The 11457-nt window shown below is 35.5% G+C and overlaps 1 protein-coding gene across 5 annotated transcripts in view; it reads right to left on the bottom strand.

Annotated features, from left to right (window-relative positions):
• Window positions 1-1614: 1614 nt before the first annotated feature.
• LRP1B (LDL receptor related protein 1B) overlaps window positions 1615-11457 on the bottom strand; it is a 1041366-nt gene continuing 1031523 nt past the window's right edge. For 4 of the 5 annotated variants that reach the window (XM_067472799.1, XM_067472824.1, XM_060776192.2 and 1 more), the window contains 4 exons: window positions 11119-11209; window positions 10437-10575; window positions 7356-7454; window positions 1615-3296 (listed from right to left, as the gene is read on the bottom strand). In XM_067472799.1, coding sequence (XP_067328900.1) covers window positions 3156-3296; window positions 7356-7454; window positions 10437-10575; window positions 11119-11209 — 470 coding nt within the window. In that variant the 3' untranslated portion in view covers window positions 1615-3155. The remainder of the gene's footprint in view (window positions 3297-7355; window positions 7455-10436; window positions 10576-11118; window positions 11210-11457) is intronic. The other variant, XM_067472815.1, reaches the window with a different exon arrangement.

Here is an 11457-nt window from a genome sequence, read left to right as displayed (position 1 = left end):
AAGGTTAGTTGGATAGTAGTTCCATCTGCATAGGAGATACTGCTTTTATTGCCGTTTACTTAACATTGCTCACTTTCAGTAAAACATGGATAAGAATGTGGTATAATGCATATCAGACAAATTTCCAATTGTATTTTGAAGCTTTCTGGGTAATTTAAATATTCTTATAATTAAAAGTGATTAAGAATAATAGTGGGACTGCCATTTCTTCTTCTGAGGGCTCTTCCGTACAGCTGAATAAAATCCCACATTATCTGCCTTGAACTGGGATATATGGCAGTGTGGACTAAGATAACCCAGTTCAAAGCAGATATTGTGGGATTTTCTGCCTTGATGTTCTGGGTTATATGGTTGTGTGGAAGGGCCCTCACTCAAAGGATAATTAATTCTTATAATTCGTTTATAGGAAGTGTTTGCTGAACCAACATTAATTATTAACAGTTAACATACAGATTAGTAAGAATATAAAGAAATCTAATGAATGCCAGTGTAGTTAAAAAGTGGAATTCCTCTCAACTGGCTATGTTGTTAAATTAAGCAAAACAAAAATCGAGTGTCTAATTTGCTTTCAGAAAAAGGGAAAGCAAGTTGGTAAGAAGGCAATAACAGGAAGAGAAAACTGAGAAGCAAATTGGGAATGTCATGACTGTAAGCAGTTATCAAATATTCATATAATAATAGCCAATGAGATATCCCTAGCTGAGTAGAGATAGAATCTTGTGCACAGAGGATTTTTGTGTTCAGAAGAACTTCAGGGATAAAAATGAAGGCAATATGAATACAACTCTTGCTATTGAATCAATCTGGCAAACACTGATAAATTTATTCAGAAGGATGAGAATTATGCTACCTCAAGCACTCTGCTCTTTGTCAAGTGGCCAATTATTCGCTTTTCAGCCCTCCCTTTTTTTAAAAAAGGGGGATTCATATGTTCAGTATGTCATGCTTTGTCTGCTCTTCTCATTTCGACAGGAGACGCTAAATAACCTGCCAGCTAATCCAAAAACTCTAATGCAGTGGTTCTCAACCTTTGGGTCCCCAGATGTTTTGGCCTTCAACTTCCATGCCTTCAACTTCGAGAAATCCTAACAGTTGGTAAACTGGCTGGGATTTCTGGGAGTTGTAGGCCAAAACATCTGGGGGCCCACAGGTTGAGAATCTCTGCTCTAATGGAAGAATTTTACAGCCTGTTTCAGATGCAAAAGAAGATGGCAAAAATGAATGTTTGCCATTTATTTCCTCCCTCTGTACCTTCAAACATCTTTATATATCTTTCACCTAGGTATATCTTCTCAAAAGTTAGTCCCAGCAAAATTTAGTGAGGATTTCTTCCTTTTAAGCATTTAAGAGATTACTATTTTATCATTTAATTTTTTGAGAGTTGATATTGCTCAATTAATATGTTTTGTACTGTTGAGCAAGTGCTCAACAGCCTGAAATGCATTAGGAGTTTCATCTGAATAAGGTAACATTTTTAGAAACAAAGGCAAGATACCTGCTTTTGCCCAAATGAAAGGTGGGATTCAATGTTTTGAAAGGAAAAAAAAAAACTTAAGCAGAACCTGAAACGTTTTGTGATACACAAAGTATTGTTCAAGCAAAACTGCACTGCTATTACATGAATCAAGTTCTTTTTAATAAAGGCCTCAGCATGGCAAATTTTAGAAATAGGTAGTATGCATGCACAGAGTACAACAAAAAACTTTTATAAAACAGCAGTTATTTTTGCAATGTTTGTACAAAGGGAATAGAGCCACCACAAATATATTTAATCTGTTAGATTAATATCTTATGACAGCTAAAAACCAGTAATGTATACCAGAGGAATGAAAAGCCCTCCAATTCTTTGTGTACAGGTGTGTGAAGTCTTTTGTGCCTTTAGAGTTCTATATAAAAGTGTTCAAGGGTTGGATTTTTTCCCTCTCCAAACAGGCTAGAGAAATTGCACTACATATTTCTGTCACAATTAAAAAAGGCAAATTGTATTGTTTTTCCTTTTTTATTCTTGATAACAACATAAAATAAGCTAATATCAGAGAAAGTGCTGGAAACTCGTTACACTGAACACTCTCTGCTGTTGAGAATGTGGACTCTGAGGTCTGTCAAATAAGTTTTAAAATTAATTGACCATACTGTTTTTAAAAATAATCTTTCCATAGATACAGAATGATAAGATGTGGTTGAATTAATGTTTCTATGAAAGAATGGGGTTTACCCCCTCCTTTTAGGAATATTGTTGTCAATGTGTGTGCTTATGGCTTTTTGCTCTCCTTAAGGGGAAATAATCATATAATCAAATAATACATCATATAATCAAATACTGCATGTGGCTGAGTAAATAAATACATAATATGTGTATAGGCAAAGCCCTCTTGTGCTCCAGGTAGGCTACTATCTATAGGACTGCAGAATAGACCTTATCACAATTTAATTAAGGTCTTTCCACTTGTAAGTTGTATATCGCTAAGTTCTATAAGGTTTTACTAAATACAGAGGATTTTGTACATGGTTTATATGTTCAGTATAGCTTGGACAACCACTGGATCTTCAGAATTGAATAATCTGAGTTCATGCAGACCATTAGATGTTTTCTATAGTACTCATAGCTTCTTGGCAACAACATAAAGTTAATTGTAAAAGTGAGTTATGCTTGATTTGCAAAATTTGGTTCTCCTAACTTTTAAGGTTCAGAAGTGAATTTCTAATGGGCACAAAGAGAGTAGACCATCCAATCATACTTCCACCATTTCAAACAGAAACAAATTTCACACACTGTACTACAGCCGTCAGACCATATAATGGAAAAGTGCAGATATCATCTTCATTGATTAAGTAAAATTAAAGAAAAAGTTCATATAAAATAGATTGCTCATATTCACACTACAAAGGATTTTTTTAAATTTTTAACAAATTCAGTGTGTGTTATATCAGCAGCATTGTTGTAAATTGTACTGTAGTGCAGATTTTTTATCATAAAAATACCATACAAATGGTCAGTCAAGTCATCAGCAAAAGAAAAACCCAGAAAACCACCAACAAAACAGAAAAAATCCAGAGGTAATGCTGATGCCAAAACAATTATAATACTGTTGGTACATAGAAAAGTAATCCTTATATTTTATACATTTATACAGTATACAAAAGATTACAATGGATTATGCCACAGTCTCCCTTATGCCAATATCTATTTTCTTTGGAAGGAGTTCTTTCCTTTCATCGACACTTGCTAAGGAGTTTCGACAGTTTTGCCCATCCATGTATAACTTTGCATACACTGGATTGGAGTAGTTTGTTGTCTGGAAAAAATAAATACATCATATGTCAGTTGACTGAATTACAAATAAATGAGAAATTACTGTTTTTTTTATAGAGCACGTAACATGCATATATCAGCAAAGGACATAATGATTAACTGCCTTGGCTCAGACATCAGAAGGAGGTGTTAAATCTATAATGGCACATGCATTTAATTAAATTGATGACATGGATCCTAAGAAGAAAAATAATTCCTCAACAATTATTCCAAATTATTTATATCTTCATATTACAAAACAAACCACGACTTCATCAAATGGAAGTTCTCAATTTTTTCTCCATTTTGGCATGCTGGCAAAATGGAGTCCCATGGAGGCCATCCCATGATGCACGGCCACTTCTAGTGGCTGCCCATGAGAATACATCTTACCAACGTGCTGAAACAGAAATAAGACTCCATTTTCAGGAGCAGGGCAACAGGAAAAGTGGGGGAAAGTGAGAAGAAGACAGAGAAAGGATGTGGGATGGCTGGCCAGCCCTGAAGCAGGAACTTGCTGGGAGAAAACAGGGTAAGACAGGTCCCCACTCTTTCCAACACTTTCCCTCGCTTCCCTCTCACCTATCTGATCAAGTCCCTATTTCTAACAGATATGGACACTACCTTGTGTCTTACTACCTTGTGTCTTACTCCCTTGTGCCTTGTGTGTTTTGTAGTGTATCAATGCAATACTAAGGGAGACAGAGCATGTTTTATCCTCCCAGTTTTCTCACTCTCTTTATTCAGAGGTTGGTATAAATGGGAGGGGGTAGTATCTTTCAGCCTAGATATTAATTTGAGCCAGAGAAGATTTCAGCTTTGGGGAGAGGATCTTGAAAAACATCTTTTGCTTTGAAGCAGGTTTTTAAGAAACCTGGAATTTTATTTCTAAGTTAGACTTCTCTAAACCACTACAATATCTCTAGAGAGTGTATATCTTTATGTATGTTCAGTGCATCATCTTAAAAACCAATTCATTCAGTCTCTTACATGTACCATGTCTACATGAAGGTATTCTGCAAGTGAAGCTCAATGCTTGCATAGAACTTTCCAATTCTGATAGAAAATTTCTTAATGTGTGAGCCATAAAGATTGAATATTTTGTTAAAAGCTACAGTTCCACTTATATAATTAAGTGTTGGAAGACACCTTGTGCAATGGATCTTTCCAACACTTCTCCACTCTGTGCTTAAGTGTTGCAAGACTGTTTTGCTTCATTTCAAACATTTTGTTTAGTTTTCTCTGTTGAAAGATGACATCTGGATATCAGATTTTCCCATTTTGAAAGCCATAATTTGGAATATTTCAAAATGTTTTGTTATGATATAGATACTATCACTATCTGCCTTGATATTCTGGATTATATGGCTGTATGGAAGGGCCCTAACATTGATTAAAGTGAGAGATGGGCAAAATTCCACCCTCCAAATGTGCCTAGACTACAACTCACAGCATTTTTTACTAGTGACAATTATCTTTTAGGTGCAGCTGGGAGTTGCAGTGCAAGAGCATTTTGGAAAACTGTACTTTGTTTAATTCCAAACTCTCGCCCTATAATTTGAGAAAACTCCTGGTACATATTTCCAGCTGTCCTTTGTTGTAGGTACAACATGTTGGTTTCAATGCATGCAAAAACACAGACACCACATTACAAATGAATGCACACAAAATGTATAAATACATGCATCCTTGAGTATGAAGATGATGATTATTATATAAATTATATAATAATATAATATTATATTATTTATTATAATATATTATTATATTTATTATTTATTATATAATATTTATTATTATAAAGGCAGTGATAATTAAATTAGAGATTATCAATACATTTTTTTTTTGGAATAGTGAGTTTAATTTTGAACAGTTGTGTTATATTGCACTACTTTATACCTATAATTTGAATCTGATTTCAGTACACGTAATTTTATCTGAATTATATGTGTTGCATTGACTTATTGGTTCTATTTTTTTACTGACTGAGCACCATCAAATTTTGAATGAATCTAATAGGGTTCTGGAATTTACAATTTTGTATAGGCTATTAGAATCTTAAATAGTGTGTAATACTGTTATAATCCTCCAATAACATTGGTCTGTAGCACTGTATTATGCCAGAAATATAATTTGGAAACTGTTCATTTGTTTGGAATATTATCTTAATATCAATGTAATCTTGGAATAATCTACTTGCCAAAATTGCTTGTTATAAATTAGTATATTTATTCATTCATTAATATAAGCTTTCTACTTTCTTCATGAATCTTAAAAGGTCTTTGATTATTTATGCAGTTATTAACCTTTCTATTTAGCAATTGCAAAGGGCAAATGCAATTTGTTCCAAGTAGCTGAAGAAGCATCTTGTTACTCTTAAACTATATCACTGCATGCTGCACCGAGGATGTATGCTTGAATAAAGTTGTAGTTTGTTTGTTTTTGTAGTTATATACCTTTGCACCATAAATGATGGAATGAAGGAGACTTCAAAACTACAGAGAGAATAATAAGTTGCACAACTTATTTGCTTGGCAGGAAGTGTCTTTGGGGCCAGTTTCTTCCCAAGAATCTCCATGGACAAAACAGACTCCTGGACTAACACCATAATTAGCACCATAATTAGAAAAAAATCTCAGATATGGTTGGAAATCCAGTTCTGGTTTTGATAGACTTTCATGGGAACCAACTCTGGCTTGATAGACCTCCATATTTTGATGTCAAATTCTAAAGGAGGTCAATGTGATCTATCTGAAAGGCAAATCACTGCTCCAGGAGGCATGTAAGAGAGGAAAGTCACATTTTTTCTAGAAAAGGGGGGTTGATTCTGGGAGGTTTGAAGATTAAAGCCGAACATTAGCAGCTTTAGGTGCTGGATATTGCCAGCCCAGTTCAGTTTGGGTTCCAGCCTAGATAAATTGCCTTTATCAAGAGGACAAGGAAGTGTGACCCAGCTTGGTATCTGCTTGATGCTTTATAATTTGGAGTGGAAATCATGCCAGCAGTTCTAGAAAGCAGGGCTAATGCTGCTGGGTGCTTGTTGTTGCAATTCAACAACATTGGTGTAAGATTCCCAATCCACAGTATACTATTGAATGTCTTGGCTCTGTGGGCTCAAAGATCCGTGCGTAACTAATTACTTTCATAGTGTCACTTTCAAAGAGTAATTCTGGAGAGCTGTTTTTCAGCTCCTTAGAACTTGAACTGTCGAGTTCCAAAGAGTATGTATCTTGTCTCCAGTGCTTTCAGCTTTATGAAGCCTCTGGGGACACTGGGATTTAAGGCAAAGAGTCTTGAGAGTACTCCTAGATACATCTTTGCATTTGAGGTCTCCTTTTCTTTTAGCCCCCAGTCTATGGAATGATCCCTCTTTTTCCTTTGTGCTACTTTGATTTATTTTGTTCATAATGTGGCTAAGCTGTAACTCTTCCTACTTCTATTTCTCCAAAAATGAGGTCGGGTCAAGCACCAGATGCAATTAAAGAGAACATGTTTTCTGCATCTTTTGCTCTTGCGAGGCAACAACCAATCCTGTACTGCATTCAACAAATGCTGTACATTAAACACGGCAACTGATTAGCAGGCTTTTCCTTATGCTTGCTCTATTTTCACAGGGCCAGACTAGGCGTGCAATTAATTGTATGAATAATATGCATTTTTGTTATGCAAATGGCAGCATTCAGGGAGCTGATGGGTCTCTGGGCAGTGGAACGAGTGGAATAATAACTCCTTTTCCGGAATCCATTTGGAAAACAAACATACCTTCTCCCAAACTCCTATTTCATTTTTACAAAATCTCCTATTGGAGACACCACCCTTCTTTTATCTTTTATGTTTATTCCCTAACCAAATCTCTCTCTGAACTGGCAGTTGCTCTGTCCTTGCCCCTGTCTGCTGTTTATATAACAAAGAGTGCATATTGATTTCATGTGCTCAGCTGTATTATTTTATATTACATTACAGTGGCTATTTTTTAAAAAAAGGAGATAATGTTCTTTGTGTGTTAATTTCCAGTAGGGTACTGTGACATAATGAACATGGAAAATGGATTGCTCTTTCTCACCCCTGCAGTTAGAGGTCCTTTCAGATCAGAGTTTAGGTAGATTGGCGGTGCTGTATGGGAAAGCTTGAAGACTGTGGGCCCTCCCCCTATATATCTGGCCTGCATTTAAATAGAGCAGTTTTTGCATTTAAGTTTCTGATTTTAAAATAGTGCATCTTTGTTTCAAACTCTATAGTGCTATTAAACAAGCAGTTAGTGAAAGCAAACACATTACCACAACTTTCTTATGTTCTATATAAACATTTAAAAATAAAATACAAGTTCCTGTTCAAAGTTTCCTTGGATGCTAAATAACATAATAACAAGAAGTATTTCCACTGAAGATCATATTGCAAGTTAACCTATATTTTATCAGATGGCTAAGAACTAGGCACAGCATACCCTGTACAGTATGCTTATGATTAATTAACTGAGTCTGTGGAATCAGCTATAAAACTATGCATAATTCAGCTACTACTTTATCAGGTAACTATTATGTACAGGTTGATAACCCCTTAGATGGAAATCAAAAATCTGAAATTTTCCAAAATCCAAAATTGTCCACATGAGTGGCTGAGATAGGGACAGCTTTGCTTTCTAATAGTTCAATGTATCCAAACTTCATTTAATGTAGAAAATTATTAAAAACATGTATCCAATTATCTCCATGCCTTGTGTATAGTGTTCTTGAAACACAAACCATTTCGCATTTAGACTTGTGTCTCATCTTCAAGATGATATTTCATTATACATATGCAATTACTCCAAAATTTAAAAAGCCCCAAAGCCTAAACCAGTGGTTCTCAACCTGTGGGTCCCCAGATGTTTTGGCCTTCAATTCCCAGAAATTCTAACAGCTGGTAAACTGGTTGGGATTTCTGGGAGTTGTAGCTCAAAACACCTAGGGACCCACAGGTTGAGTATCATTGGGCTAAACACTTTTGGGTCCCAAGCATTTGAGGTAAGAAATACTTGATTTGTCCTCTGTGTTGGCATGAAAAAAAATCATTTTATCTTTTCCATAATGAAAGCCCTAGACTGCCTTTACATTGAGAAAATAATGCAATTTCACACCATGGCTCAATTCTATGGAACCCTGTGATCTGTAGTTTGGTGAGGCACCAGCACTCTTTGGCAAAGAAGAATAAAAACCTTGTAAAATACAACTCCCTTGCTTCCCTAGCATTGAGCCTATGAAAGTTTGTGGTAGTGTCAAGTGGCATTAAATCAACAGTTTAGATGTATCCTCATCTCATTATCAAAGTGGTCTATTTTTGATGGCTTTTCACATTTCAGGAAATACATTTCAGGAAATACATTTTTTCCACAGAACAGTTTGGCATCTTTCTCCTAAAACAAAAAGTGACAAAATGGAAAAATCCAACTGCAAAATATATAGAAACTATGGCAGTCCACCACCAAGGAAAAGATTTTGTAATTTTTCATTCAAATGGGTAAGAATGAAATCAATGAAGATTTACATCTCTATCTTTGTAGGAAGCATTCTTCTAAAGGGGTTTTTAAAAGAGGATTGCTCTTTGGGTCAATGAGAATGATTTCCTCTTTAGAACTGAGTTGCCAGATTTAAGGGTGCTCAAGATCACATGCTCTCACCTTCCCCTGTATTGTCATCTATTTCCCCCATGCCAGCTGGTTTCTTGTTTCCCTACTTAAACAAAGAAAGAGAAATTGGAGTGGGTGGAGGTGTTTAAACAAAGAAAAGGCACAATTTTCTTCTCACCCAATCTCATTTGTGTAGGAAGGGAACAAAGAGACTCTTTTTTTACTCCAAAACATGTAACACAGTTTTAGAAAAAGAAGTATAGATACATTTGTTCCTTTCCTGGGGTGCCACCTGGAAAGTATGCATCTGTTCCCTGTGAGGCAGTCATCACACCATTTTGAGAGGATTTTATAAATAGGGTGTGTGTGTGGGGGGGGGGGGGGGGGGGACCTAAGATGATCAGGGCATTTTCACTTTCCATACCAGCATTGAGCCATGACATTTAAAGTGGTGTAAAATTGCATTAATTCCTTAATGTAAAGACATTGTGGACTTCTCAGTCTTGTGCGAAAAAAAATAATATGATAGGGATTGGCAAAATCATGAATGCTATACAGGAAAGGCAGTGTTTTGCCCCTTTTGCCCCCTTTTTATAATCCTAGAACAGAAGATTTGCAGTAGAGATGGCTATCTTAAACAATGCATAATTGAATGAATGCTTAAGATGTCAAATACCACATGATGTGAAGATAGCTATTAGCTCAGATATTTACTAATGTTTGGACACATTCATGGTGCCTTGCTCTAACTGTGATTATTTTCCATTTTAACTAAATAGCACCTGTTTATGGATGCTATGCTTCTGAATATTAGATTCTGGAGACAAGTGACAGTGAACACTGCCAGCTTCCTCCTTTGCTTGTGAATTTCCTAGGGGCACCCAACAGTATACTTCCATAAACAGAATGTTAGACCAGATGGGCTGTTAACATGGTGATTACTATTAAAAACATTTTATTCCATCATTCCTAAAAGGTTCAATGCAACTCTTATAATTTTTATATAATAGTATGTGGCTGTCACCATTGCTTCTGTATCACAATTATAGATTGAGAACACACTGTTTGTGATTGTACAATGTTTATTAAGTTAAATAAAAAGGGAGCTGGCCTCACAAAACTTGAGATGTTAAAGCCTACATCACAATTTTTTTGAAAAAAATGTGTTAGGTGTAAGAGCATATTAAAGCAGATTACTAACACCTGTGTTCATACAGAAGCATACTAAAACATTAGTAAAATCGCCAAGGTTTTTTTCCCATTGAATATAATATACATTAGAAACACACACACACACACACACACACATATATATATATAGAGAGAGAGGAATAGATGAAGTATACCCAGTCTCAGTTTTTATAGCATAGTTCACACACGTAAAAAGGACCCATCCTAGATAAGCACAAGAACAATGCAAGTTTCCACTGCATTAAAGTTTTTTTTGCAGCACGGAAGGCATTCTTTTACCAAGGGATGAAATTATTAAATAATACATAACTGTTTGAATGAAAAAGTAAATTAAACAGTCAGCTTTACCTTTTCTGGATTTATTGTAAAATCTGAAAGACCTCTTTCACTGTGATTATGCCCCACCTCATACATATTATATGATGGGTTTCCAATTTCTACATTGATTGCTCCATTTATTATTGGTTGCCGTCGGATTGTTTTTGTCCTACAATATGTCAGAGAAAAATAGTGAATAAATCTCTTGATACTATTGTAGACAGGTACAATCTGTGATTCTAGGAATGGCTGCTCAGTATGTGAAGAAGTAAAATAGAAGAAACCACTTAATACATTTGTATTACTTCTGCTCGTTGTTTAATTTTGGGAAAAAAGGTTTTCATGTTGTTGTTTTTTTAAAAAAAACCAACAACATAGGACCATAAACAAGGAAGACTTTTTCCATCAGGATCACAGCTTGTGAGGTCATGGTTAAACTTTATTCTTTGTGTTTTTATTTTATGTGCTGTGTATGATATTACATGAAAACTGCAATTCTGATATGTTTTTAAGGAATGTGTTTAACATTATGTGTATGGGTTTGTATCTGAATTAAACTTTCAGTTTCACATTGCATAATAAATAATGTATTATCCACACTTAAATCAATTATTTCCTCTTTCTGGAAATACATCCTTTCCACAGTACCTTCACTGTGTTCAATTATTCCCATGCATAGTTTTTTCCTAGACCACACAAAGAAAAATCTCACCTTCGTTTCCTTTTACAAAGGAGCAGGCCTATTACCAAAGTTGTAATCAATGTCACCAAGAGGACGAGTGGAACAATGATTGCAATGCTTCCTGCAACAAACAGAAGTGGAATTGTTTAGTAGCTGTAGTACTAATAAGTAGCTAGAAAACTTAGAGAATTATCCCAGCAATATGTTATATTGTATGCCCAATTTATCAACCAGTGTGTCACATAGGCCAAGACCCTATAGGATAGCTCTACTGTTGGAATTACCTCCATAGCTTAAACTGGGAGTGCAGTCTAAGTAATGCAGTAGCCTCTCTTGAATGTGTGTGTGTGGGGGTGGGGGTGGGGGGTG

Source organism: Anolis sagrei, chromosome 1 (assembly GCF_037176765.1).
Source record: "Anolis sagrei isolate rAnoSag1 chromosome 1, rAnoSag1.mat, whole genome shotgun sequence".
Classification (NCBI taxonomy): Eukaryota; Metazoa; Chordata; class Lepidosauria; order Squamata; family Dactyloidae; genus Anolis; species Anolis sagrei.
The sequence above is the reverse complement of the archived record's forward strand: the minus strand, read 5'-3'. Positions and strand labels throughout refer to the sequence as shown.